Genomic DNA, 26,347 nt, shown 5'->3' on the forward strand with positions numbered 1-26,347 from the left:
CGCTGATGCCCAGCGTAGATAGGGATGTGTAGATATGCGTCCTTGATATCTATGGAGGCCAAGAAGTCTCCCTGTTGTAGGGACGCCACTACCGAGCGAATGTATTCCATCCCAAACTTCTGTACCCGTACTAAGCAGTTCAGATCCAGGATTGGACGCACCTTGCCCTCTTTTTTAGGCACAGTAAACCGGTTTTAATAAAACCCTTGAAAGCGTTCCTGAGGGAACCGGCACAATCACCCTTTGTGCAAGCAGATCTTGTGCTGCCTCTCATAGATCCCTTAAGCAGTCTGGAGACAGATGCAGATTGGACAGGAAGAACCTGTCGAGACCAGAATTCTATTTTGTACCTTGATCGGATCAGTTTGTGAACCCATTTGTCCTTAATCAGGGAAGTCCATGGTTCCGGAAAGAAGCGAAGACATCCACCCACCCCAAAAGCGGGTGAGGGCGCCCCCTTCATGCAGACGAGGATTTGTCTACAGAACCGGACTGGCCGGTCCTTAAATTAACCTGACGATGGCTTCTTGGAACCCCCAGAAGAGCTGAACAGCTTGCCTTTTTCTTGCGACCTGGAGGTACGAAAAAGCCACCTATGAGCAGTGAAGGAAGGCCCCCGCCTATGACGTGGCGCCTTGCCCTTAAGGGATTGAGGGAGAAGAGTACTCTTCCCACCCATAAGCCATTTGATCAGTTCATCCAGAGAAGATACAAACAACCTCTCTCCTGTAAAGGGAAGGTCCGCAAAGGCCTTCTTAGAAGCCTGCTCTGCCAACCAGCTTTTTAACCACACCATGTGTCAAATGGCAATCCCCACTGCAGACACCGTGGCCACTAAGGGGGCCACATCTAAGGATGCATCACACATGAACACAAGGGCTTGAGTCATCTGGTCCAGGAGCTCACTCAGCGCCGGGGAATCTGTTCAGATTCCAAGTTCCCCTTAAGTAACTTCACCCACTCAGTGACCGTCTGTGACACCAGAACGTTCACAAAGATTGATTTTACTATGGAAACCGCCAACATGTGTAGATGGCGGGACAGAGACTCCATCAGTCTATCCACGGGGTCTGTAAAAGCTGGGGATTCCTCCACCAGAACCACAGTAGACTTATTCATTCTGGAAACTGGGTTGGTGGCGCGGTCATCGAGTGGAGACCGCCTCCACAAAGGGATAACGGCATTTAAAGGCCTTGGGCACTACTATCATGTGCTTGATGCACCGCCATTGTTCACTTACAATATCGTCAAAAAGCTCCAGACAAGGAAACACCTTGCCTGACTTCTGGGCTTTGTGGGAGCCAAAATACACCTACGTAACTAAAGCTGTAGATTCATCTGCCACTTTTAAAGTTTCCCACACGGAAAGTGTTCCACGCGTTGCGGCTTGGCGGCTGAAGAGGACAGGTTCTCTTCACCATCTGAATGCGAGGACACCGATTCATCAGGATGGGGAGCGTCTGTGGCGGCCATATCTGCCTCAGAATCTGAAGATATCACTGATGGAGGTGAAGGCAGTGGACGTTTGTGGCTATCAACACTTTTGAACACAAAATCTACCTTTGACAACAGGCTTTCCAGGACTGCTGTAAAAGCAGACAGAGACTGTGACCCAGAGGGTCCCGCAGCGACACTGAGGGGGTCTGTAGGTGAAACATTGTCCTGGGACTCCATTTTTCATGGATTAAAAAGAATGCAGTGTCACTTTCAAAAGATCGCAAATCGCGATTCCACCGCCCTACTAGCAGTATCACAAATTCGAATCCATTACTATCTGATAGAGTGAGTAAGAAAAACCTATAGGAGACCCCAAAAACAACAGCAAATGGCTGCCCATACATGGTCAATGGAAAGTAATGAGCACGAATCTACAGCAAAACGACCGCCCCCCACGGTGCCCAATGCGGTCTCCCGGACCCCCGAGGGGGGGGGGGGTTCCCAGACACGTGGCATCGGAAGGACCTTAACAAAAGACCCCACCAGGACAGTCACCCCCCCCCCTCAGGAACGCAGCAGCGGCCATAATATTACTGCCCCCCCCAAGGTAGGAACCTACTAAGGGAGGGGAATAACTGGGGGGGGGGCCTGGTATGTCCGAGAGGCCAGGGGAACCGAAGGATATCCCGAGGGTCCAACTATTCCCAGGAGGGGGCCCACGTCCACCCCGAGACCGCCAGAGGATTGGGGGGACAGCATTACTCACCATACCATGGTACCAGGTGGGCACCACTCCGAACAGACCACCTTCCACCCGGGTTGGGGGTGCTGCCAGCCAGGGGGTATGTTGCAACTCAGGGCGTTCCAGATTGTCACGTCCCAGCGAAGCGGTCTACTCGCAGGCTCGTCCCCATCCATCGGGGCACTGTCGTGGCAAGGCCTAGTACCTATAACCTGCTCACGCTCGTTGGCCAGGCGGGGAGACCATAAGGATGTAGATTATCCAGTCCGAAACCTCAGCCGGCTGTTGCTTGTAGTTCTCCAGGAACTCTAACTAGTAAATAAAAATTACATAAAACAAAAAATTTCCTTTTATTTAGCCAAGACCGAAATCCCAGCAGGGAACTAGGTCCTACTCCTAGACTAGGCAGAAACAAGCTGTAACAGAGTGTGTGGGGTTATGCCTTCAGGGACAACCCCATAGGCGTGGTAAAGCTTTTTTTTTGCCTAGTGTCCTATTCCTGATGGGAGGAGCATAACCCAATGGTCTAAGAAAATATGGAGCTGCGTCTGTCAATGGACGATAGAGAAAATAAGTATTTTGAGACCACGACAAATCCTTTGTAATATGCACTCCCAAAAATGTAATAATATCCACCCTTTCCACCACCTATATATACACTGGGCGTTGATCTTTCTTGATCCCCTATAGTCCATTATTTCTTTAGTTTTTGCAGTATTGCGTATTAGATTGTAAGCTCTAATGAGCAGTGTCCTCTGATTCCTACTGTATTAAAGTGTATTGTATTTGTACTGTCTACCCTCAAGTTGTAAAGCACTGCGTAAACTGTCGGCGCTATATAAATACTATATAATAATTAAATCATTTTCTCCACACCACCAAATGTTGAATTTCCTGCCTAAGTAAGTGTAATTCAGCTGCACATGCTCAGTTTGGTCTATTGCTGGAGAGAACACTTCCTGGTTTTAGCTGAGCTATTCATGTCCCATGGTATTAAAGAGGTTGTAAACCCATACAACTTTTTTTATTTTATTTTTGCAACCTGTAAGAGAAACACATAATGAGCTAGTACGCATCGCATACTAGCTCATTATGAAATACTTAACTTAGAATGAGCCCCCGCCGTGCCGCCCGCTTACCTGTATGACGGGCGACATGTCCAGTCGCCCGTCTTCCGGGATCGCGGCATCCGGCCATCTGATTGGCCGGAGCCGCGGTGACGTCACTCCCGCGCACGCGCGCAGGAGCCGACAGTCACGGCACGGGGCTCTGAGGAAACGGCACCAGTGGCCGTTCCTTCAGAGCGCATGCGCCAGTGACGTCACTGGCTGCATGTAAGGTAAATATCTCCTAAACGGTACACTGCAACCTTGCTAACAACCTACCCCGTCGTCATCCTATTCATCACACCTGGCACCCCACTGCAACCTTCCTAATACACTACCCCCTGTCACCCTCATCCCCCTTATAACACACTGCCAGCTTCCAAACACCTGCACTGAGAAAGCAGCTTGTATCAATGTTGAGAGGACAAGGGTCTCTTCCCCACAAATGTGTGGTGGTGGTTAACGTGGTCTATGGACAGGAGTGTATTGAAATATGGAACACTATGTTAATAAAGATGTCACCCCAGGTGAAAGTTAAAGTGTTACTAAACCCACAACAGTAAAAATTTGTCTGCGAATGCAGTAAAGCAGGCTTGTTATACCCCTTACTGTGGATCCTAAGGGGTAAATCCTCTGCATTGTGTAAAAAGGCTGTTCAATCCTGTCTTCTCTGATCCTCTCCTCCTTCCACAGACTCCAAAAAATAACCTAATATTTACAGAGTCTACAGAGTCAGGCTGCTCCGTTTGGTGTGTATTGCTAGAGAGCTATGAGCACTCACTGATACAAGTCACAAGAGTGCTCTAACTGCTATTACAGCTGATGAAAAAGGGTATTTATCAGTTTATATTTACTAAAGTATTGTATTTCCATGTTCTGTGTACTGTGGGAGGCCAGATATAATGAATGCAGGATCTGGGTTTAGTAACACTTTAATACACATCCCTGTGGTACCCCTGTATTCAAAATAATAGTATTCAACACCTAATCTATTATTACGATATGTGGCCTGTTTGTTATGAAATCCATAATCCATGAGCACCGCAATGGACATAGGCCCAAAGCTTTTAACTTTTTCACTAATTTGCCAGGGACTACTGTGTTAAATGCTGAGCTAAAGGGGGCATGGCTTGGCTATGAAAGCATGTGGACGTGCTGCTTCGGAGCTCTGCTCACACTGCAGCTACTATTCAGCCTAGAGGGCGATTTAAGCCTTTAAAACACCCTCTATTATGCACCAGAAGCGGCAGGCATCATCGCAGCCAGGCTTAATATGGCTACTTTCAAGGTAATTTCTTATAACGTTCAGGCTCTCTGCTCTCCACATAAGCGCAGTAAATTATGGCTGGAGCTGGAAAAGTTGGGAGCTCATGGACTATTTTGACAGGAAACCCATTTTACACATACCTCCACGCCCAAGCTGCCCAGCCATCTCTTCACTCACGGGTATCCCAGTTCCTTACCGATTGCTAAATTGCAGGGTACAGCTGTAGAAATTCCTAAGTCTTGTTCTTTCCAGCCCATTGAGCACCACACCGAACTGCAAGGTAGATAGGTAGGTAGATCTAATCTATCCTTACTTCTGCCCAAATTACTTTTAGGTCTGCCCCGGTAGACTTATTTAAATACTAGTGTATATTGATATCCATATTATTGTGATTATGCTGTATGGATTAGGTTCCCTTTTCCACTTTGCCAGCATTTAGCATGGCAGATTGGGCGTTTGCCCATTTGTGAAGTCTTTGTGATATTGAGGTTAATTGCATATCATTTGTCAGTATAATTGAATACAGCATCATGGGGGCTTTTGGACCAACACGATGTTTGTTTTGCAATGTAGCTTTTTGTCTAAAATGGCATATTGATACGGACCTAGCTCCTTCCGGTGGCTTTGTTTTTGAGATTTATGTGTTTTTTTTGCCTGCCTTGATGTTAAACCTCTTAGGTAGTGGCATTCCATTAGTTAAGATGGCGGCTTCCGTCCCGTGTGACAGCGGAGGAGGTGGTCTGTTGTTTGTTATTTAAGTGGTGCGTCAGCGCGCCGCCCGCATCCCCTGGAAGACGTGAGGTGTCACGAAACGGCGTAGGGAAGGCGTGCTGACGTCACCACGACGCGACCCGGAAGTCGGGCGGCATTAGACTATTACAAGCGCTTGTTCTTATATACAATGTAAGTGTTTTTAACCTATGTTTAATAAACTTGTGTGGACGTACTACGCTATCGTACCCTTCTTTTTTTGGGACGTGGAACACCGAGGGGCTCCTATTCCAGCTCGGGGTCATCCGCCCAAGAATAGTGGTATTACGGTACATATGGTCGATTTTGGTTGGCCCATTTGTGGACATGTGTGTTATGCTCATAATCCTATGAGCTCTGGTAAGCAGATCTTGAGCTCTTTGCATGTGGCACCTGTAGAATTAGACACGTTGGAAGCGGTGTGTGGTTTCATCCTTTTCACTGGACACCTATTCAACCTTATGGACTTCTTTTGATGGACTATTTCTTACATCTTTATTTATGCCTGCTGACAATTTGTGATATATATGTGTCTGTGTTGCAGAAGAATTTATTTTGACATAGTACCATCTGTTATTATGGGTTTACCATATTGCAATTTATTTTGTTCATACTGGGTGACTCTGGTTTTCCATCAATTTAGCGCAGCTCTCCCTTTACATTTATATTTTTGTGCAATAGGTGAAGTAAAGTCCGTAGTGATTTGATAAAATCTTCAAAGTGCTTTTGTGCTCCAATATGTGCTCTTGATAAAAATTCAGCAATATTTGCCTCTTACCAGATGGCTTTAGGCCACAAGGACCTATATCGCTTTTGATCCCTTTTAACCACTTAAGCCCCGGAAGATTTTACCCCCTTCCTGACCAGGGCCTATTTTGCGATTCGGCACTGCGTGACTTTAACGGACAATTGCACGGTCGTGCGACGCTGTACCTAAACGAATTTGACGTCCTTTTTTCCCACAAACAGAGCTTTCTTTTGGTGGTATTTGATCACCTGTGCGATTTTTTGATCATGCGCTATAAACAAAAAAATTTGCATCAATTTTGCAAAAAACAATATTTTTCAAATTTTTTTATATGAAATTCCCAGGGCCTATTTTGCGATTCGGCACTGCGTGACTTTAACGGACAATTGCACGGTCGTGCGACGCTGTACCTAAAACGCTGTACCTAAACGAATTTGACGTCCTTTTTTCCCACAAACAGAGCTTTCTTTTGGTGGTATTTGATCACCTGTGCGATTTTTTGATCATGCACTATAAACAAAAAAATTTGCATCAATTTTGCAAAAAAATATTTTTCAAATTTTTTTATATGAAATTCCCCCCCCCCCCCCCAAAAAAAAAAAAAAAAAAAAAAAAAATGTAAAAATCTAAATTTATTAACATTTTCAGCCAATTTGTTTTATGCTACATATGTTTGGTATAAAAAAAAATAAAATAAAATCGCAAAAAGCGTATTTTGATTGGTTTGCGTAAAAGTTATTGCGTTTACTAATAAAGGGAAAGATTTTTGTCATTTTTGTTGTTTTTTTTTAACGCGTAATGGCGGCGATCTGCGATTTTTTTTGCGGTACTGCGACATTGCGGCGGACAGATCGGACCCTTGACTGACATTTTTGACACTTTTGGGGTTACCAGTGACATTTCTACAGTAATCAGTGCTATACATATGCACTGTTACTGTAATATTACACTGGCAGTGAAGGGGTTAACTTTTTTTTGAGAGGGAGGGGTGGTGTGTGTCCCTAGGGGCGTGATTCTAACTGTGATTGGCTGTGGCTTGAGGTGTAGGAACAGTGATCAACGGTCCTACATAGTAGAACCGTATAATCACTATTCCTACACAGGGGAGAATGACAGGCAGCTTGTTTACATCAGCCGCCTGCCTTTCTCCCTCCGCACCGACGATCGCCGAGTGACCGGCGGACATCGGGTCCGCCGGTCACACGCAGGGGGGGGGGTCCGTGACCGAGCAGGGGTGCGCGCTCGCTCCCTAGACCCTCACAGGCTAGCGACGTAGTACTACGTCGCTCTGCCTGTGAGGGGCTGACCGCCGCAGTAAATAGTCGTGCGGCGGTCGGCAAGCGGTTAAGGATAGATCAATCCTCCACCGAATTTATCCAATCCAAGGATGGGTGGTAGATGTTCCAATCTGGACCACATGATAGGGTCTCAAACGGATGTATATGGAAAAATATGATAGGGAAGCCAAAATATAGTGTAAATCGGTTTTTATTATAGTGACAAAATAAAAGATAAAATTGGCTGCTTACAGTATGTAGTGCCTTTTCCTGGCACTAGGTGGAAGCGTTGCAGTTAGTTTTGGGTGTATGGAAGTGACCGCTCTGGTGCTCTGTATAAATACAGTTTCCTTCACAGCCCATGTAGCCAGTTAGGAACTTGAATCCCCCACCAAAGCTGGAGGGAATTTGCTGTCCTGGGATTCCATTGCAAAAAAGTTTTTTTTTTTTTTGTAAGGTACTGGCCCTTTAAGCGCGCCGCGGACCCCGCGGGGGGTCTGGAACACAGACCCCCCGCAGGGACAAACTGAAAGCCAGGAAGATTGCACAAGGGAGGAAAAGGACAGCAGAACAGAGCCCAACAAGTGTGTTACCACCGCCGTCGGTCGCTCCAGAGTGACGGAAGGAAGTGATGTCACCGTCAGAGACTGAACTGAGGCTGCAGGCTAAGGAAACATGGATGCCTATGGAAAGTAATGGGAGGCTTCAGTAAAATGGCCGCCGACATGTGCTCGGAACGATCGTTTGCCACACACAAGATGGCGCCGCAAGGCGCCAAAATACACTACATTCCATGCTGTATAAGCGCCCATAGTGAAGCCAGACATGCTGCCCACACTTAAAATGGCGGACCGGCGGTTTTTAACCCTGCAGCGGTCGCCGCACTTGTCTGTACCTCCAAGCACCCTAAAGTGACACAGGAGAGGAACCCCCAAAAATCCACACAGCGCTGGCTGTGTGAGAAAAAACCCCTGCAGGGACCGGGATCAGGGAGCCCAAAACGCACAGACATAGGGGACACCACAGACACACAGGACTGCCGACCCCAGACAGAGGCCCCACACAGAAGTGTACTTACCTGTACTCGATGGAGTGGGGTGCCCCATATCAACGGGAAACCACCCACCCTCAGAATGTGTCCGGTGAGGTAGCCACCTCACAGGCTGCATCCCTGAGGACAGGGATGGGTTGTTTGCGAGGCCAGGGCTAACCCATAGCCTGCTAAACGCTCGATGGCGGGCTGGGATTCCATCTGATCCTCTGTCCCCGGAGCACCAGGACGACCAGTCCGATTCCCAGCTCCGCAAACGCCGTCTTCATCCAAAGATCCGACTAACTAACGCTGACAAAATAAAACAGCTAGTAATGCAAAGAAAAAATGACATTTGCAGAAAATAAAATCCTAAAATAGAAGAAGAAGGCGGAGACTGTAGCCCCAGCACAGGGAAGCCTATCTACTCCTGAACTAGGCAGAAGAAAAACTGAGTTGGGATGGCTATTGCAGGGGGGTATTGGATCAGTGGCACAGCCCCCATGGTGTGACTATGTAAATGCTTTGTTCTTAACAAGTCTTATGCCTAGCTACTCCTGCGGAGAGGAAGTCAATACCCCATTGGTGAAGACTGTATGAGTGGGCGGCGACTGTCGGAGGACGTAAGAGAAAAAAAAATTTGCGACCCATCCAGGTGAAGGCAGTCTTATCGTAGGTTTGTAAGTCATGGCGAATAGAGCTTAACAGGGGAATGAAATTCTGTGTGTATAGCAGCTCCACTTGGTCAGTATGTTTGATACCCAAGTATTTCAAAGAGGATTTCGCCCAGGTGAATGGGGTGAATGGGAAGGCCTGTCGTAAATTAGTAGCTAGGGTGGAAGGTAGAGTAATGGGTAGTATCTCAGACTTCGTGAAGTTAGATACCAAGCCAAAAAGCTGCAATTCTTTCATCAGGTTAGGAAGCGAGACAAGGGGGTCCGGGAGATGGAATAGGAGGATATTTGCATAGGCCTGAGAGCAGTGTTAATTTTGGCAGCAAATTTGGATTTAGTTTTAGTCAAAGTCTTTTGACTAAAATGCTATTTCAGTTTTAGTCGTATTTTAGCCGACTAAAATTTCCAGTACATATTAGTCTACTAAAATCTCATATTTTAGTTAACTACAACTCAAATTGGTTAAGGTAAATTGCAATGCATTATTTAAACATTTCTCTAGAATTTTCGAACTAGTTCTGGACTACCAGACTAACAGTCACCCGCTTGGCTATTCAAGGTTTTCTGTCTGACCAGACAAAGACAGTAAACATTTTTGAGCTGGGTTAAAAAACTTTTTGGTAAGGACACTGGTACCATTTGTAGGAGGAAAAGAGGGAGAATTTTCATCTTAACCTCACTAGCGGTATTCCCGAATGTGGCTCTGGGTTAATATAGAGTACAAAAAGCGGTAACCCCGAGCCACACTTGGGATTACCCCACAAAAAAACTCACCTTCCCCTGTGATCCCCCACCGTCCTCCAGCCATCCTTCCGCTGTGCGCTCAGCCAATGCTGGCACCTGTCTTTCGGTACCCTTCCCTGCGAGCGTAGCAACGCAGGGGGGTGGAACCCGGCGGCAATTTCAAAAATGTAAACACACCAAATGACATGATACAAAGTTTTAATCCTAACGGATTACACTGCATCATGCCACCTGGTGGCTTTTCCAGTGCCCTGCCTGTGCTTTTTCAGTTCTTTGTGCCTGGAAAATTGAGAATGATCACGGGTCCAAAAAGCAATCTTTTTGCACAAAAGCACTTTTAGACTAACTGGAAACAGCGACAGCAAAATAGTAACTACTGTAAAACGCTTAATACCATCATATTGGAAGCGACCTCAGGTACGGGCTGTGAGGAATGGATCAGGAAAGGTAATAAAATGATGGCAGCTGAGGAATGGATTTCTACCTCTAAAAGGTACAATGGATAAACATTGTGCCACTTAGATGGCATGGTAGGAACACACAGCGGCTGCAAACTGTCTCATCAAGCCTTGATGTGGCCCCACTGAAACTAGCAGTCCCCAATTTTGGGTAGCCTGACTTCGTATTGATCTTCTGTTAGTACAAGGATATATGCCGGTGTGAGTGGTCTTGTGGAATTCCAGGTACGTAATGCGTCTACTAACCCTGATCCCTGTCCTCTCTTAACCCCCCCCCCGTTTATTCTTCTTACCATCTCATCCCACCTTATTCCTCTCCTACTCTTGTTTGTCCCTCCCCTTCTTTTTTTTTTCCTTACATTCACATTCCTTTAGTCTTTCAAAATTTCTACCACCCTTGGGAGAGAGTTTGAAGCTTGAGGGCCTTAAGAGGTTACTGCCCTGGGCAACTTAGCGATGTTGTCCTGGTGATCCTTGAGCCAAGTGGACTGTGCGGTGGGTGCCAGGGCAAATCCCCCAAGTGGTATTCTCACCGCGCAGCCCATTAATTACCTCCAGATCTTATGGGGTTCAGCTTGGCCTCCTCCTTCTGCTGGAGGCATCCAAACCATAAGATTATCCTGGCTGCTAGTGGTCTGAACTCCCCTTGTGTGGGTTCTGCAATATCCTAGGGTAAACAAGCTTTGTCCTCTCTCGACGTTATGCTAGGTAATGCTTATACTCACAGATATGGCGAAATGTTTGTTGCTACGTGCATTTTAAACAAGTTTTGACTTATGGGGCATGATGTTCATGTCTGCTATACTGCTCTCCGTTTTACTTTTTATGTTTAAAAGCCAATAAAGATTACATAAAAAAAAAAAAAAAATGCTGAGCTAAAAATCAATGAATAACATCCTAACATATGTGTTTGAGTGCTCAAGAGGTGTCAAGGCAGTATGCAATGCAATAGCAAATGCATGATCTGTGGATCTGTTTGAACGATAGGCAAACTGATACTTATCCCGATCCACAGGAATGCTTGCCTTAATATCTGATAATATGAGACTCCCAAAACATGTCATTATTAAAAAGGAGTTAGGGCAACTGGACGATAATCATTAAAGCACGTTACTGCTGATTTTTTAGGTTTCGGGACAATAATAGCATATTTAAAACAAGAAGGTACTGCAGCCTGCTTCAGAGACAGAATAAATATATCAGTAAACACACCTGCTTACTGATCTGCACATCCACGCAGTATACGGTCTGACACCACATCTGGTCCTTTCTGATGTCAATCTTTTTCAAATTTGACCTGACCGCAGGTGTTTTTACCAAATGGTTTCGTGTGGCGTGATTTTAAAAATCACTCCTGCTATACTTTTTGCGTGTTTCCAGTCCACACTGGAATGAAGAATGGATGCCAGCAGGAGTGCACAGGGTCAACAAAGCAGGATACTGGGGATCACATGGCTGACTGAAGGCTAGGACACACTGGGAGCACAACGACACACAGACAGGCTGGGGATCATTGAAAGTGCACAGGTGCTGGGTACAGACTGGACAGCCACTTGAAACACTAGAAGTCATGGAAATAACACTGGGAGGCACAGGAAACTACTTGAAAAGTTGCAAGGGACCACAGGCTCTAGCATGTGAAAGGCAGAGCAATGCGCAGCAGCTCCTTTAAGCTTGGCCATGAATTGGCTAAGCTGTTGGTGGACACTAATTGGCTGCATGTCAGTGGCCTCACACAGCATAAATAGGGGACATAAATAGGTGAATATAATACAGTCTCCGTTTACTTTATGAAAAATGATTTCCTTAAAAAAAAAAAAAAAAAATTAGCAATTGCTACTTACTTTCTCCCCCATGCTCCACTCCAGCAGCTTCGCCCCCAAGGATTATGCACACGTATTAAAATCAACTCATGTCCAAACTTTGTGACTCCAGCCTTGATTTCTGTGATTGTAAAGGCATGAAATTCACCCAGATTTCCAGCACCTAAAATACATACAGAGATATCAGCATATTAAAATTTACCAACAGAAGAATTTGATTTTTGCACTCCCTTTAAAATCTTTCTTGAACTCCAATGGAACACAGAAAGTATTTAATGTTTGGGTTATACTGTTTCCTACTGGAGGAATGGACACTCCCAACCTAAAAACTGTAGAAGCTGGCATTAGATGATGCCACAATCTCCACCTGGTAGCAGGGCCAGCCAACCCCACCCCCTGCTCATTGCGACGGTCAAAGATAGGGTGTGCCATGTGCGACAACAGTATGAAGCGTCCATTTTAAAGCAGCAAGTAGAGAAAAGTGAAATGAACATTATGCACTGCAGGACAGTGAGCAGTAAGAAATGGCAGTGAAGAGCTGTGGACTGTGTGGTATTTAGCTGAATAATGTATGGCCTTATGTTGTAGTAGAGAAGTGCAAGGCCATGCATAGTACATAGTGGCAGTTCGATGCAAGCAGTGAAATGTTTTCTGGCAATAGTAGGACAGTAAGCAATATGTAGTGGCAGGGCAAAGCAGCGTGGAGTGGCGGGTCAGGGCAGTGGTCAGTATGTACTGGCAGAAAAGTGGACAGTGGGCAATAGGCAGCATGTAGTGGCAGGACATAGAGTGGCATGTAGCGGGCAAAACAATAACCAGTGGTAGGGCAGTATGTAGTGGCAAGGCAGGACAGTGGGCAGTGTGGAGTGGCAAGTCGGTGGACAGTGTGTAATGGCAGTGCAGAGAGTGAACAGTATAGATTTGCAGGGCAAAGCAGTGTGGAGTGGAAGTGCAGGACAGTAGACAGCAGGTGGCAGCAGGGTACTGTGGCGTTACAGGGCTGGGAGGTCAGGTAGCAGCAAAGCAGAGCATTGTGCAGGAGTTAAGCCTGGTACACACCCAGCAGGCTGAAGAAAAAAAATAAAACCCTGGTAGGAGCTTGTGGTACTAAAAATGTGATGTTCCCCGCTAAGCTATTGTGCTCTGACATGCAGACTGCCCCCATCCTAGCCCCACCCCCCCACCAGAACACATTGATCAGCCCTCGCAGCCATTGGCTGCTAGCACTGATCGGATGCCGTTTAGATGCTGGTTTTCCAGCATGCCTGTGCAACAGAAGCTGGCTGCTGTTGGCAGACAGACATACACATGAGCGGATTGTCGGCCGGTTTCTGTTGAACTGGGTGGTACTGACAAATATTCAGGCCGTGTGTATCAGGCTTTAGGGAAACGGTTTGTCTGAGGAGGGGGCAGAGGTGGCCACATCCTAGCCCTGTTTACTCAGGAGAGGAAGCAGAGCTCAGAGAGCGCCCACTGACTGCTAGCCTCAGAGTGCATCTTATAGGGAACAGATGGGGAGGAGATATACAGGAGACCGAAATAAGGAAATAAACTATTCTGGGAAAGGCGAGTCACAGGCAGCCCTTACTGTGTCTGGGCCCCCCTGCTGACTCGATGGGGCCTGTACAAGAGGACAGGCTGTAACCACCATCAGCATCACTGCCTGGTAGTAAAATCATAAGAACAGATCAGGTGGTAGCCCAGCACTGGAAAAACCGATGTGCAATGCCAAAGGATTGAATACTAACATAGTCAGTGAAGTATGTCTTGACAGAAAAAGGAGAAAATGATTCTAGGACCATAAGCTTGCAGCTAGTCTACTTGAATCAACCAGAATGGCAGAGTAAAAAACCCCAAATCACCCTACAAATCCAGGGAAACCAAAAAATGGAATCAGTAGCCATGACGCCAAGAAGCATAGTCAAGCAAGAAAGCAAGGTACTCTCAAAGAATTGGAGAGCAGACAGGGGAACTGAGGAATGATGGCTTGTTCGAGAAAGATCTAAAATCTACGCTAGGTCAGAAAAAAAAGGCCTAGGCCTCAGCTCAGCTGTTCCCATTACAATAATTAAAATGAAAAGGGGATTCTGTGCACGGATGGCTATCAGGTTAGACACTCACCCGACAGAAGCTAGGACTACCAGGAAAACATTCAATGATGAACAAAATTACCTCAAAAAAAGGAGTCCAAACAGCAATTCCTGAATATGCAACCAAGTCTGATCTCACAGAGTCATGGAGGACAAATGCGGTAAGGAACAGAACAGAACAAAAAAAGCCATTGCTGTAAAGGATTGTGTAACTGCAGCGTGAGCTGGATTTTGGCTTCAAATTGTTAGTGTATCTAAATCTGCTGGGGAATCTAACACTACCCTCCCCCAGACTGACAATGCTGCTGTTCAAAAGTGCCCCTGTGCTCCTTCATCCAGAATGTGGGACTCTACTACAGGAGGTGGTATTGGCTAGCTCACCAGGGGAAAACAGAGGGGAAAAAAAAGCCTAAAAAAGAAAACTAACAGAGACACCACATCTAATGATTGGTAAGTTGAAATATATATTACATTTTTGATTTGGGTTTAAAATCGCTTTAATCAAAACATAAGAACCCAGACTTCCAAATCCAAACTAGTGCCGAGAACTAAACTCTAGTCCAACCCTTCTGCAATGAAGAAAAATCACTGCTAGGGCAAGGGCCCAAAATAGACAATCCTGGAAACCCTGCTCTTGACTCCAAAAATTCAATGATCTTTTGAAACCTACAGAGTAACTGTTAGGTACCTTACAAGGTCAGCAAATAACATTCCGGGAAAGAGATTGCCAAAAGGCCCTCTAGCTAGAGTCTGCAAGGCATAAGAGTAAAAAGAGGAAAAGCCTAGATCCCACACTAGTTGCCAAAGCATCTACCGATACTGGTATAAGATTCCTGCACCTGGAGAAGAACTAGGATATCAGGAGGTCAATAACCTGCATTCTCCACCTGTGATGCAGATTCTTGAGGGTGTTTGGGTGCATGGATCACGTCACAACTTTCAGATAAAAGCAGTTGGGGGAAGCCGGTCCACCCCTGAAAAGAGCATAGCAAACAGGATAAGAACTGAAGCAAGATCTTCTGTTCTTCCAACAAGGATGAGGCACACCACCACTGTGGTGTTGTTCAAACAGACTAAGTAACCTGTCAAAGGAATAATTTGCAAAGCAAACCACTACATTCTGTGAAACTCCAAGATGTAGACCAGTAGACAAGAGTTTGACAACAAACAAGGCTCCTCCAATGGCAGGGTGTTATTTTACCAGAGCAAGATCTTTTGTTCTCCCTAGGTGGATGAGGCACACCACGTCCACGGCATTGTCCAGCTAGACTCAGATAAAGTAACCGGTCAAGGGAATAAGCCAGTAATGCAGAAACAACCACATTCCTTTAAACTACAAGATGCAGTCCCATAGTCCAGAGTTCTCCAACAGTCGGGGCACCTGCCATGGTGAGAGTCTGAGGTCTAAAGATACAATCTTTCAGGTGGATAGGAAAGATGTCCACCAATTCCATGGCTGAGGGACTGATCCATCAAACTACCTGAATCTCCAGGACTGAAATTCTGACTGTACAAAAACTGGGTCACTTGTACTACAAAGCCAGAGTGTACCCGGAGACAGTATGGGGTTAGATTGGAGAAAAGGGAAGGTCTTCAAGAGTGTTACCCACAGATCCATAACAGCTAGAAAATGGCTAACTCTGGGACTTAAGGCCAAAGACAGGAGATCAGACAACCCAAAGAAAATTTCTGGGGAAAATCATTTTGTTTGGAGTTGCCTGCAGACAAAGAGACCGTTCCGGCATGGATTTCTGAAGATTCAATGTTTAACTGAATCATTAAGACATCTGGACAAAGAGATGGTATCCAACAGAGCCTGTGCCAACTGTGTCCTCCACTAGAAATAGTCTATATATCTCACAATGGGGATTCCATGACAAACAAATCAGGGCGAACAATGGGTTCAGGTCCCTGGTGACCAACCAGGATACAGGGACAGGCATAACAAGTTAGAGAGCTGAAAGGTTTGGGGCCTGTAAGGTACACATCCTCAACTGCATATGGAAGTCAGAATATCCAACTGGGGACAGGAAGGATTGGTAGATTTTGTGAACACCATGCAAAGTGTTTGAACCTGCAGGCCCCAAAGGAGGCAGCTGTTCCATTTACCGGGGACAACAACCAGGTATAAAAAAAAAAAAAAAAAAAAAACACACACACACACACCTGCTCAGGAGCCCTGAAGAATCTATCAATTACACCCTCCCTCCCGAACCACTTTGGAAAGAGAAAGCACACTCATGATTCTACGGGTGTGAGCCCACAGGCGAGCAGGTGACATGGGATCCCCCGGGCATGGAATCTAAGGGCCAGCCAATGTTCTGCCAGAGACCCCCTCACAGTAGTTTGGACTTAGCTGTGTGCTGACCTCAGGTCACGACCCCCAGGTTCACCCTGCTTGCGGGGAGAGTTCCCAAAGACACAGTGCAGGCACGGATGGACGGATGGATGGAGCAAAAGGAGAGCCTGATAATGGGCCAAGGACTGGGCGGGCAGCAGACAAACTTAATCAGGAGAATTAGCCGAGTCGGTACACAAGAGATCAGTCCACAAGAATTCAGGTTATGAATGATTGCACGGGAGGGGCTCAGGAACAAGTGTTGCTCAAGCAACCAGAAACTGGTCTGAGTGGGATTTAAATAGGGAGACACATGGGAGGCTGGACAGGAAGTAGCTGGAAGGAACGTATATTAGCCATCAGTTGAGGCGGGCGACACCCATAGCTGGTAAAGTCAGAGCAGCAAGAGCAGAGCACAAGCTTGTGGAACCACAGGTGCCAGCAGACCTACAGCAGCAAAAAGGTAAAAAAAACATATGCAAACAGTAAGACACAGATCAGCTCTGCAGCTGATCTGTGACACAAACCTTCACACTTTTTCCACCCCAACTATTTTCAGGTGACCATAGAACAAACTTTAGACCTGCATACTAGGTGAAAGAAATTAAAAAGGGCGGAGACTCTGTAAATTTTTCTTTAGGCTTCGAAAGCTGGGGCAGTGGGAGCTATTGCCCCCAGTGGCATCCTTTATAACATCAAAAGCTGGATCAAAGAGAAATTGTCCCTCAAAGATTAGGCATGTCAAGTCCTCCTTGGATGCAGATTCCACAGAACAGCAATTTAACCAGAATGCTCTACGGATGTATATTGACAAAGAACCAAGGCTGGGAACAGGCTGAGATGCTTTCAGTGTAAAAAGCTAAACTTTAAAGCTCCAAGCATCTGCTCAACATGCTTCATCAGGGTAGGATGCACTGCCCCAGTTTAGAGATCTAGTAAGATATATTGACCATTCTGCCACAGTTTGAAAAATTAAAATCATAGCACTAATAGGAACAAAGGCCAGAGTCCACCAGTTGTAAAGAGGGTTTCCAACCACTCATCAGTAGGGTCCAAAAATACAGGGGTGTCCTCTACTCCCCTAGTTGTCTCTTATTTATCAGGATAGAAGGAAAAATGGATGCTGCCCTAAGGTTTAGCTTCCAACATGGCAATGACCCAAAGCAGACAGTAAAAATTACCACACAGTGGTTAAAGGACAAAAAGGTAAATGTCCTTGCATGGCTTAGTCAGAGCCCAGACTTAAACCCCATTGAATATCTGTGGAATAACTTGAAGACTGCAGTCCACAAACAGTCACGGTAAAATTTAAATGAACTTTTGCAAAGAAGAGTGGGCGAATATTGCAGAGTCTAGATGTGCAAAGTTAGATGAGACATATCCCAGCAGACTAAAGGCAATAAAAGGAAAAAGTGGTTCAACAAGATACTGGCATGAGGGTGGTGATCCCCTTTCCAATTAAGTGATTCCGTTTTTGAATTTCTTTTATTTCTTTTTTTTGCCATGGTTGGTGTTATACATTTCACTTGGATATTATAAGTTTCACTAGCAAATACAGCTGGATAAAACAAAAACTGTGTCCGTCTTCATGTCAGGGGGGTGATTCCTTTCTATAACCACTGTATACGGAAGCAAGTATTGATCTAATTAGAACAACTGAAAGAGCCAAGGTAACAACCTGAGGAACATTCACTTCCTTGTTAAGCCCCATACACACGATAAGAAATTTGGCCGGGAAATTTTGTCCGACGACCGATCTGTCGATTTTCAGCTTGTTAGTATGGTGCTTTCGACAGCCGACTCCGACTTTTCGGCTGACAAAATCCTGGTGTGCAGGCATTAAAATTTTTGTCCTCAGTCAAAACACTTCCGATTTTCCTCTCATTAGTACAGATTTCGATGGGGAAAAATCTTATGAGCAAGACTAGGCATGCTCAGAGATGAAAGAACACATAAAAAGCAATCCAACACATGACATCACTTCTGAAGTAGAATTCTGTCGTACGGGAAAATTTGTGTGCAGTCTAGAGCACATTCCAACCAACAGACATGCACTCTGGACAAAAGACAGACGACCGGTCGGCGGAAATTCGTTGCGTGTGTACGAGGCTTTAAGCTTCCTCTCAAATACCTCTACCAACACAGGCGTTCTACCTCATTTAAAGTAGAACTATAGGCAAAACTCCCCCCCCCCCCCCCATACAGTAAGGGAGGATAATAAACCCCTGTCAGGTATATTATTGCCATCTGTGTCCCATTGTGGAGATTTCCCTTAATTTCCTGTCCCATAGCTAAAACAGGAAGGGAGAGGAAATCACTGCAAATAAAGGGAATCCATTGGGGACCCCAGGTCACCAGCACTAGTGTTGCAAGATTTCCCTGCTATTACTTTTTTGGGGACAACCTAAATTTTGGGATTTTCTTTAATGGTAAACAGGACAAATAGAGAGGGTGAATCTCTTCAACGGGGCACAGACAGCAATAAAAACAGACAAGCGTTCAAATCTCTCAGCACGCTATTCAAAACTAAACAAGAAGTTTTGACTTTAATTATAATTTAAGGAAGAAAGCCTAAACTTCATACATAATCCTGGTTATCTGGAGAGGGTTTTGAATTTAACGCACACCTTAGATTCCATTTGTACTGTGGGCTATACCAATAATGCAATTAATGGAGCTTAGGTTTTTTTTTTTGTGAATGGGCATTCATGCTTCGTTGCATAAACTTGTGTTTTACCATTTATCCTGGATATACCATATTATTGTACCATGTCCCTGGCAACGTGGCAGACTTTTGTGTTCTTGAAGAATGGAGGTGACTGTTGGGCCTAAAAACAAAAGTTTGATATCAAAAGAGAGTGGCCAAGTTAAGGGGATTTTAAAACATCACAGGCTTTATATATGAGTATATAAATCCTAACAATTATTTTGTTTTGGTATATATATTGTTATCGTCAAACTCAATTTACATTAAAGCAGATCTTTAGGGTGATGCAATAGAATCCCACTCCTGTGCAGAAATGGCTTGGATCTTAGTCTGGAATAGAACAGAGCCCCCCCCCCCCGCAACAGGTCTGCGCATTTGTAAGAGATCACAAACTGCCACCTGGAATCTGTGACGTAGATATTACAAAAGGCAGTTTGCGAGATTTTGCACATGCCCAGACTCTCTGCCAGGTCCCAATGACTAGTCAGAGATGCACAATATATCTGCACATGTGCCAGATCTCAAATTCAAGATGGTAGTGTGGGAAGAGAGCATGGTAAAGAGAACTTTGCCTGCAAGCCACACATTGGACTCTATGGACTAATAGGTATATATTTTATACAGGGAGAAAAAAGGTTAGTACCTAAATAAATGATTTTTTTTTTCTCACAAATGGAGGTTTCTTTTGGTGGTATTTAATCACCTCTGCATTTTTTATTTTTGCGCTATAAACTAAAAACACAAAACACAAATTTCAAAAGAAAAAAAAAAACAATATTTTTTACTTTCTGCTATAAAACCTATGTAAAAAGAATCTCATTTAGGCCAATATGTATTCTGCTATGTTTTTGGTAAAAAAAAATCCCAAAAAGCGTATATTGATCAGTTTGCGCAAAAGTTATAGTGTCTACAAACTAGGAGATATTTTCTATAGAATTTGAGTGACACTTTTTTGGGGACCAGTGACACGAATACAGTGATCGGTGCTAAAAAAAAAAAAAAAAAATAAAATCCATTTTTCTGATGTTCATTGACGGACACAGCTCCTGATCTTCTTAGCCATTGGGTTATACTGCCCTCTACAGAAGTAGGACACTAGGCTTAACTATAGCCGACCAGGTAAAACAGGAGCTCACCCAAAACAACTGGCGCCCACCTGAAGAAAAAAAAAAGAAAAACACAATACACACTCAAAGAGGACCAGGTCCTTTAAAGAGCAGCCTTCAAAACCTTGTGTCCAAAAAAAGAAAAAAAAAAAAAAAAAAACACCATCCACGGATACCAACATATCCACTTTGTGTAAGTGTGCACTGACGACAAGGTGGCCGCCTTGCAAACCTGCGTCACTGGCGCCTGATGACGGAAAGCCCAGGAGGCACTGAGCACCCGAGTAGAGTGCACCTTGACAGGGAAAATAGAAACCTGACCCTTGATGGAATAGGCCTGAATCACCGTCTGTTTGATTTATCTGGAAATGGTCAGAGGAAGGGGTCAACCCTTTTCAATGGCCATCAGCGAGCACAAATAGTGAGTCCGACTTCCTAAAAGACTCCGTAGCTGCCAGGTACACCCAAATTGCCCAGACCACATCAAAGGCATGCAAAGCAATTTCCTTCGGATGTTTTGGCCTGGGACACAGGGAAGGCAACACAATGTCTTCATTCAAATGAAAATTAGAGACAACCTTTGGAAGCAACAAAGGACAGCGGCGAAGAACCACCTTATCTCTGTGAACCACCAAGTAAGGTGAATCACAGGATAACGCTGCCAATTGCAACATCTGGTGCGCAGAAGTGATAGCCACCAAAAAGGCCACCATCTGAGAGAGCGTAAGCATGGGAATCTCCTGAAGAATCTCAAAAGGAGGCTTCTGGAGGACAGAGCACCAAATTAAGATCCCAAGGTGGCAAGAGAGACTGCATTGGAGGAGCTAAGTGCCGAAAGGTTGACACCTGGCCCTTGATAGTACTCAAGGCCAGTTTCTGCTCCACCCGCCCCCCCCCCGTGGAAGGAAGATCAAGATCCGAGCCACCGAGAAGGAGTGACGATGAACCCTTAAGAGATTTATACCACGCAATGTTCATTTTACACGTACAATGGTAGAGCTGCCTAGAAGTGGATTTCCAAGCTTTTAACAGTGTTGGAATCACTGACTCAACAAACCTCTATCCATCAGCACCTGCCGTTTAACAGCCAAGCCATCAAAGCCAGCGACTGTAAAGCAGGATGGAAGATTGGCCCTTGGGACAGCAGATCCTCCCTGAGAAGAAGCTTCCAAGAAATGTCAGCAATCAGCAGCACCAGGTCAGTGTACCAAGCCCAGCGAGGCCAGTCCAGGGCCACTAAGATGACTGGAATCCCTTCGGCCTCAATCCTGCATAGAAGTCTTGGCAGAAGCTTGAGAGGAGGGAAGGTGTAAATCAGACAATACTGAACCCACGGGTTCACGAGCGCTTATGTGGTGTCCACCACAGGATCCTGTGACCGTGCCACAAACCTCTGCACCTGTTGAGCAAAGATGCCAACAGATCCACCTCGGGGATGCCCCACCAGAGACACAACTGATGAAACACCTCTGGACCAAAAGACCACTTCCACTGGTCCAACGCCTTCCGACTGAGGTAATCCGACTGCCAGTTTTCCACCATGAGAATGAGTAAGGTGGAGAGGGCTGGAACGAACCGTTCTGCCCACCTTAGAATGCCGGCTACCCGCCAGGACACTTCTTGTGCCCCCCTGGTGACTGACATAAGCCCCGGCCGTGCCATTGTGTCCGATTGAATGTGGACTGGACATCCCTGAAGACGATCAATCCAATGTTCCAGACACAGTCCGATTGCTGGGCGTTCCAAGACATTGATTGGCAGTCTGGACCCTTCCAGTATCCAGACCCCTTGAGCTGAATTTTTGCCAAAGATGCCTCCCCAGCCGGACAGGCTGGCATCCATGGTGATCACTATCCAATACAAGGGGAGGAAGAATTTGCCCAGCCGATGCACCCGGAGAACAAAGCCACCATATAAAAGGGGCCCCTCTGTTCCCCAGCTCAGCCGGATCGGATGATCCAGGGACTGCAGATTCTTGTTTCATTTGCCCAGAATCTCCCTTTGCAGGGACCTTGTATGGAACTGTGCAAATGGAACAGCCTCAAAAAAGGTAGACACCATTAGGCCTAGCACCCGCATGCAAGTCTGGAGGGATGACTATCTTCTGAACAGCAGAAGACAAATTGCAGCCTGCAGATAGTCCAGAGGAAGGAGAACTCTGGCCAAGGCCAAGTCCAGAGTCAGACCCAAATAGTCCAGCTTTGTGGACAGAAACCAAAGCAGACTTCTGAAAATTCAGAATTCAGCCAAACTCCCTCAGAGTTCGTATGGTGATCTCTAGGTTTTCCACCAGAGCAGTAGGAGACTCCGCTCGCAGAAGGAGGTCGTCCAAGTATCCCAGTACCACGATCCCTCGCTGACATAATAATGCTAGCACCGGGGCCAACCCTTTTGTGAAGACCCCAGGGGCGGAGGCGAGACCAAAGGGTAACGCCACAAACTGATAACACTCCTCTCCAATGGCAAAGCGAAGGAAGAGCTGGTTTCCGGCACATATTGGAATGTGAAGGTAAGCGTCCTTGATGTCGATAGAGGCAAGAAAATCCCCCTGACGCAGGGATGCCACCACCATGTGAATGAACTCCATTCTGAACTTCTGCACCCGTACAAAGCAAAGCAGTTCAGTGCCTTAAGGGCCAGAATTGGACGCACCTTGCCTTCCTTCCTGGGAACTTTAAACAAGTTTGAGTAAAACCCCCTTGAAAACGTTTCTATGTCAGAACCGGGACAATCACCCCTTGAAGTAACAGGTCCTGCACCACCCCAAAAAGACCCTGTAAGCGGTCGGGGACAGGCGCAAGCACAAGTTGGAAGGAAAAAACCTTTCCGGAGGGTAAGAATGAAATTGAGCTTGTAGCCAGACCGTATGACTTCCTGGACCCACTTGTCTTGTACCAGGGAAATTCACAGGTCCGGAAACCAGCGAAGATGTCCCCCTTACCCAAGATACAGGTGAGGGCGCACCTTCATGCTGAAGGAGCCTTGTCCGCGGGTCTAGAAAAGCCTGCTCTCGACTTGCCAGACCAAGTTTGCTCGGATCCACCAGAGAAGGCCCTGAAAGGTTTTGATCCCTTGTCAGTCCTACCTGAGAGACAAAAAAACTTCTTATGAGCCGAGAAAGATGGCCCACATCTACGACGAGGGTCCTTGCACTTACTAGCCTGCGGAAGAAAAAGGTACTCTTCCCCGCTGTGAGATCTTTAAAGATGTCCTCCAGGGTAGCTACAAACAGGCGATTTCCTTGAAAAGTAAGAAGTCTGGTCCGCAGACCAGCATTTGAGCCACAAAATACGCCGAAGGACCACTGCCGAAACAGAGAACCTAGCAAATAGGGGAGCCACATCCAAAGAGGCATCACAGATAAACTGCAGCACCTGGACCAACTGGTTCGCCAGCTAAGCAAAGGCAAGGAGTAGCTGCACCCCCTCCAGGTCACGGCGTAACAGCTTAGCCCACTCGGTCAGAGTTTGCGGTGGGGCTATGTTGCGGCCGACCTGTCGCAGAGCTAAGGCCTACGCGCACTCTCTGGCCAGACTGGGGTGACCACTGGATATAGATTATCCAGCCCGTCACCCAGTCCGGCAGTTGATTGTAAATCTCACAGGAAAAAAAAACAGGAGAAAAAAAAATCTATCTAAAAAGAAAAAATTGCCAGGACCAGAAATCCAAGCAAGTAACAATGTCCTTACTCCTGAAAAGGCAGAAAAAAAAAAAAAAATAGAGTGACTATAGCAGAGAAATGGAGTATACCCCCTGGGACTGCCCATTGGCTTAGCCAGACTTTTTTCTGCCTAGTGTCATACTCCTGTAAGGGGCAGTATAACCCAATGATTAAGACGATCAGGAGCTGTCCCCGTCAATGAACGAAAGGGAAATATGCACTGTCATTGTACTAATGACACTGGCAAGGAAGGGGTTAACATCATGGGCGATCAAAGGGTTAAATGTGTTCCTAGAGACTGCTTGCTAACTGTGTGGGGGGTGCTTTGACTGGGGGGAAGACAGAGATCCATGTTCCTGCTTAGCAGAACCCCAGGATCTCCATCCTCCCCTCTCATAGAACGGCGATCTGTCTTGTTTAACCACTTGCCGACTGGCCACAGTAATATTATTGCAGCAGTGCGGCTCCCCTGCATCCAGTCACGTAGTACTATATGACTGGAGTGCATGTGATTCTGTTGGCGACTGCCGCCTTCCTCTCCCAATCGTCCGGTAAACGGAGAGAAGACCCGCCTGCTTAAACAAAACAGGCAGATCTTCTGTGAGACAGGCAGGGACAGATCATCAGTTTCAGCTAAGCTAAAACTGCGATCTGTCTGTGCCTTTCACAGAACCCCCCACACACACACACGCGTTAGTAAGCATCTAGGCATACATTAACCCTTTTGATCACCCACGGGGTTAACCCCTTCCCTGCTAATGGCATTTTTATAGTAACAGTGCATATTTATAGCCCCGATTACTGTAGTAATGTCACTGGTACCCCCAAAAGTGTCAAAAATGTCAGTTAGGGGTCCGATCTGTCCGCCACAATGTCGCAGTCCCGCAAAAAAAAAAAAAAAAAAAAAACACAATAAAAATGACCTAAATCTTTTCCGTAGTTAGTAGACACGATAACTTTTGCGCAAACCAATCAAAATTCGCTTATTGCGATTTTTTTTTTACCAAAAATATGTAGCAGAAAACAAATTGGCCTAAAATATTAAAACATTTTGATTTTTACATTTTTTAGGGGGAATGTCCTATAGCAGAATGTGAAAAATATTGTTTTTTTTTTCCACAACAAACCAAAAACACTGTTTAATTCATTTTTGATATTCAAAGCAAACTCCACCATCCATCTATGTCTCCATGCTTTATTTTGCTGAGAAATCACTTTGAAAAACACCACCTAGCATTTCTGCCTATGGCGATCTTGAGTAAGGGCAAATGAGTCATGTAGTATTTACTTCCCAAAATCCATCTGCCCTTAGCTCAAGCATGCATTCAAGTTTAAAAGTAAATATGATATACTTTATCTATTTAATAGTGCAAGTAGCATAAGGATTAAAAGTAATCAAGGTTGCTTGGGAGAGTGAAGTTCCACTTTAAAAAAGGCACAAAAAAAAAAAGCAAGAATGCACTAAACCACTTCATAGATCTTGCCCCTACCTTCTTTACTGTGGAGCACAGAACAACTTATTGCACAGCGGTCCTTCAGGTCCAACATTCTGCAAAGCATTTTCTTCTGGGCGCTGTCCTCTGCATCTTCTAAGGACCATCTTTCTACCATCCCACCTGTCAGATCTACCAAAGCATCAACAACCTGACCTGCCCACAGAGACTCATAGGAGCCATGTAACCTGCGGATACATAAAATAAACATTTGAAATAAAGTGTGCTTGCTAAATGCATGTAAAGTACATGTGTACAGATGATCTACACCACAAACAAGCCCTTTCTAAGTGACTTTATTGCACCAGATACAAGTGACTTTTCAGCACAAACAACCCTACCTAGGATGGTGTATAGGTTTTGGGTTTGACATATCACCTGGACTTTTTTGAATAAATGTTGATTGAGAAGGACTCACCAGTGGTCCTGTCAATTTGTCCATCAGCAATCGATGCTTGTTGCTACTAATGCAATTCACTTTTCTAAAGCAAACAAAGTTGGGAGTGCTGTAGAAAATTCTTTATCACCACAAAATACACAGTATAAGGCTTTGATGGCCATGGGGAGTCAACAGCTCTCTACGCTAGGGTTGCACTGATATGTTTTTTTTGTTATCGAGTACCGATACATTCGATCAAGTATTCACTGATACCTTGTACCAATACCTTTAGAGTGCGATATGAGCACTATGACGAGCCTAGGTTCACACAGGAGTGGTGGGGGAAACCACATGGGATTCGGACAGGAATCGCACTGCATTGCTGTTCAAATTGCATGCGATTCTTTCCAATGCAGTTTGAGCCTATTCATTTTGTTTGGGCTCACAGCGCACCGCAAAAACCGGAGTTAGACTTACCGGTAATTGTTTACAGTAGTCTTCCAGGATCGCCCATGAG

At 45.6% G+C, this 26,347-nt stretch overlaps 1 protein-coding gene across 1 annotated transcript in view; it reads right to left on the reverse strand.

Annotated features, from left to right (window-relative positions):
* CAPN10 (calpain 10) overlaps window positions 1-26,347 on the reverse strand; it is an 84,319-nt gene that overhangs the window by 38,268 nt on the left and 19,704 nt on the right. The window contains exons 4-5 of the mRNA XM_082252572.1: window positions 25,449-25,639; window positions 12,078-12,219 (exon numbers count right to left, since the gene is read on the reverse strand). Coding sequence (XP_082108698.1) covers window positions 12,078-12,219; window positions 25,449-25,639 — 333 coding nt within the window. The remainder of the gene's footprint in view (window positions 1-12,077; window positions 12,220-25,448; window positions 25,640-26,347) is intronic.

This window comes from Pelophylax lessonae (assembly GCF_965119305.1).
Source record: "Pelophylax lessonae genome assembly, chromosome: 3".
NCBI lineage: Eukaryota > Metazoa > Chordata > Amphibia > Anura > Ranidae > Pelophylax > Pelophylax lessonae.